This window comes from Micropterus salmoides, unplaced genomic scaffold (assembly GCF_014851395.1).
Source record: "Micropterus salmoides isolate LMB-PRFRI ecotype aquatic unplaced genomic scaffold, ASM1485139v1 Ms_hic_scaffold_10, whole genome shotgun sequence".
Lineage (NCBI taxonomy): Eukaryota > Metazoa > Chordata > Actinopteri > Centrarchiformes > Centrarchidae > Micropterus > Micropterus salmoides.
The window spans coordinates 14,393,390-14,397,541 of NW_024040041.1; the positions used below are offsets into that span (position 1 = coordinate 14,393,390).

The window sequence follows — 4,152 nt, forward strand, 5'->3', positions numbered from 1 at the left end:
CTTTTGGAGCTTCTCCCGCAGCAGTAAAGGCTGGATCGTGTTAAAAGCATTAGAGAAATCAGAGAACATGATCCTCACAATGCTGCCAGCTTTATCCAGGTGTGAGTGAGTTAGCTGAAGCAGGTAGATAATAGAATCCTCCACACCAACCTCAGGGCGGTAGGCAAACTACAGTAGGTCAATGGAGGTGATCACCTGTGGTCTCAAATGTGCCAGAACCAGTCTCTCCATAACCTTCATAATGTGATCCTCAGGCAGGGACGGACTGGGAGTAAAAAATGGATCTGGACTTTATTTCAGACCAGCCCACCAGAACTTTTCACCGTATACTCCACGGCCACCCTGCTAATGCATGCACAAATAGGACCAGCCTCTAATAAACCACCTAGCAGCATCACAGCCACTGATCACTATTGTAGTACTACTATAAAAAGGCTGCAGAACAAACACTGAAATTGTCATGATTGAACCCTCTCACATCACACTGAGATAAAAAGACTAAAATATCCACAATCCTCTGTCTGCTGCTTAGGGTCAGTAGTTGGCTTTAAGTCATGGGAGTAGGCCTACATATAATAAAAAACTGATTGAACACCTCTCAAATCAGAGAACGTAATCCAATGCTGTTTTTCTGGCCTCGACTTGGCCGTGCTCCATTTTCCATTGCAGATAGTACCTAGAGATAGTACTCCTCAATGTAGTGTAGTAAAATGTCAATATTCGAAATCTAAATAAAGAAGAAGAAGAAGAAGAAGAAGTGGGTTTAGTGATGAACTAACATATGAAAATTGTAAAATATAAAACTTTCTGTTTCTGGCCTCTGTCAGGCGCGCGCAATGATGATGCAGTGAATAGTGACGATTCTCTCTGACCAATCAGTAGTCTGCTGTTTTTTCACATCACATTTTAGTATTGCCTCAGCTCGCTTGGAACCTCGACGGAGGTGATCCAAGAAAAAGTACGTGGAAACAGGTACAGATACAACTTTTCCACAATGGAAAACCCAAAAAAGCGAGTAGAGTCGAGGCGAGGCGAGCTGGTACCGTGCAGTGCAAAAGGGTTTTTGAAATACTACAAAAACACAGCAGCAGTGCCACTATTTCATATCAAGTGAATGAAAGGCAACACAATAAATAATACTGTGTGGCTTTACTCACCGTTTACACCAGACTGTTGATGAGTTTTAATGTATTGTAGGTGAAGTGGTCGGAATCTTGTTGATGAGCATCATATCTAGCAAATCAAATCACTAAAGACACATTCTCCCAAACAAAATATGAATTTGAGAGGGAAATGATGGATTGGTATATGTATAGGATACTATTTGCAACTAATGGCAGACATTAAATAAAATGAGCTAATTAGCATATGTCTAAAGCATTTATACGTGTATAATGACAAGATAAAATCAGAATCGAATTAAAATGCTTATTTTAGCAAAATTAAGTTACACAACAGTAAATGATTGATACTAAAGTGGTTTATTTCACACAAAATTTCCACAGGACAGCGAAATGTAGACATTCAGAGTTTTACTAACGTAGGGTTTTAACAGGTTTTTATTTCTGACACATCCACACACAGATAAAGGTAAAATGTGGTGAGCATTATAAACACTAACATATACAAAGTTTTCATCTAAGCTAAAGAGTGAAAGAACTTGGTTTTTTGCATTTCTGATCCTGAGCAGCTGTTTTCCTCTAGAGGCTCCAACTTTCACCGTATGTCTGTGTCTTCAAACATCTGCAGACAATGAAACCATTAAAAAAGTCTTTTATGCAAACCTGCAAACCAGTAGCATCAGACTTACGTTTTCATACCAATAAAATGCTGTGTTTCTATGCTTGAAGTTAATTGTGAATGTGATTTAGGTGCTGACAGTGATGAATGAATTCTCACAGTAAGACAGCTCACATCATATTTAAAGTGAGTTTTAATCTTTTGAAAACATACTGAACACACATTCATGGTGGTTGCTCCTTGTTTGGGATTTTAATGAATATGTTCATATTTAGAATTATAATGAATGAATAATGATCCTTGTCATTGTTGCAATTATATGATAATGTAAATAATGGTTTAATATTGTATTGTCAATACCTATAAGCATTATTGATTCAGTATAAGTTAAAAGTTAAAAGTTAAAAGTTAAAGGTAATTTAATTTTGGTAAACACAAGGACATTTTCAAAATGTTACAATTTAGTGCGAGGTGAAATTCAAACATCATAAGTAAAGCAGAGGTGATTTCCAGGCATGTTTTCACTCTGCAGATATAATAACAGTCAACAGACTCTTCTATTGGCTCCAGTTAGACCAACATTGATGCTTCATGTGTTTGATTCTATGCAAACTCAGTGACCTTCCTTGTTACTCAGCTATAAAAACTTCCCATCAGGCTGTCAGTGGAGTTCACAGCACGTCACTTTCAACATAAACCATGTTTTCTGTAGCTCTGCTGCTGCTGTTGGCAGCTGGATGTGAGTCTGTCTGGATTTGTCAAAGTCAGCAGTTCTTCTTTAGCAGTATAACTTGATCATTTGTTACAAAACATTTTCTTTTTTTAACAGGTGTGAAGTGTGAACAGTTGACACAGCCAGCCTCTGTGACTGTGCAGCCAGGTCAACGTCTGACCATCACCTGTCAGGTCTCTTATTCTGTAAGCAGCTACTACACAGCTTGGCTCAGACAGCCTGCAGGGAAAGGACTGGAGTGGATTGGAATGAGAGCTGGATCCACCACATACTACAAAGATTCATTAAAGAACAAGTTCAGTATTGACTTAGACTCTTCCAGCAACAGAGTGACTCTAAACGGACAGAATGTGCAGCCTGAAGACACAGCTGTGTATTACTGTGCACGAGGAGACACAGTGAGATACAATAATAGGAGAGTCATACAAAAACTACCTACTCTATTTACCACTACCACTATCAACATTCAGTTGTCTTAGTATCTCTTTCTTTTTTACATTTCTGATTGCCACTGTCAGTTATGAACATTCTGTATACTGATGTCTTATTTTTATCTTATTTGGCTGAATGTTCAATTAATTTGCAAACTAAATACATATAAACAAGTTAAATGCAAACCTGTTTTTATTCCTTGCTTTTAAAAACTCTGGTTAAATGTGATGAATCTGTGTAACCCTAAACCAAATCCTAATAAGAGTTATGTTAAATTTAATGGCTTACTTATAGACAGGCTAGATACTTAATTTGTTCCTGGGGGGACATTAGCATGTCACAACAGCAGAACAAAAAGGAACTACACATTACTAAGAGTAGTGGAAAAACAAATGTCAAACACACACACAGATAAGTATCCAACGAAGGTTAAAATGAAGGGCAACTGGACTTGGTTGAAGCTACTGGAAGACGTTTCGTCCCTTATCCAAAGGACTTCTTCAGTTCTGAAGAAGTCCTGAAGAAGTCCTTTGGATAAGGGACGAAACGTCTTCCAGTAGCTTCAACCAAGTCCAGTTGCCCTTCATTTTAACCTTCGTTGGATAACTATGACCTGGATGACTGAGAATCTTCATAGACACACACATAAGTACTAATGTAAAAGTAAAAAAGTAAGACTTTCTAAGCACCTGCATGCTACAGATGTGTGCAAATTTGAGACATTGATTAACTGAAGTCTTCATATGAAACAGACTCTTAATAATGAAGCAAACAATTTAATAATATGTTTGCCACCCGATTACACAAATTATACTGAAACATGACTTGGAGGAATGAGTCATGTACAGTAAACATTGATTCTCCAGTTTCACCAAACAGTAACTGAGATCCAAGTCATATCCAATTCCACACTGTAAGGAGGAGTCAATGCAAAACTCAGATGTCTTCCATCTGACTGCAGAGAGGATAACAGTTGATACACAGTTTCCCATCCCCAGAGACAACAACAGACAGCAGGTGTATCTGCATATAAACAGTCTGAAGACTGAAGATTCTGCTGTTTATTATTGTGCTCGAGACTCAGTGACTTGAGCAGCTGTACAAAATCCTACAGGACTCATCTTTACTGCAGTTTTACAGAACTCTTTGTGAGAAACACTAATGTTTGATTAGAAAAAAAAAAATTCTAATCAGAGATAAGAATGTAAAATCATATTACTAAATCTGCATCTTGCTTGTTCCATAGA

General features: G+C 37.7%; 1 gene segment (V, D, J or C); it reads left to right on the forward strand.

The window, feature by feature from the left end:
- Positions 1 to 2,428: 2,428 nt before the first annotated feature.
- LOC119887446 lies at positions 2,429 to 3,015 on the forward strand. The segment is given in 2 exon segments: positions 2,429 to 2,479; positions 2,570 to 3,015. Coding segments are annotated over 2 exon segments (423 nt in total).
- Positions 3,016 to 4,152: the final 1,137 nt, after the last annotated feature.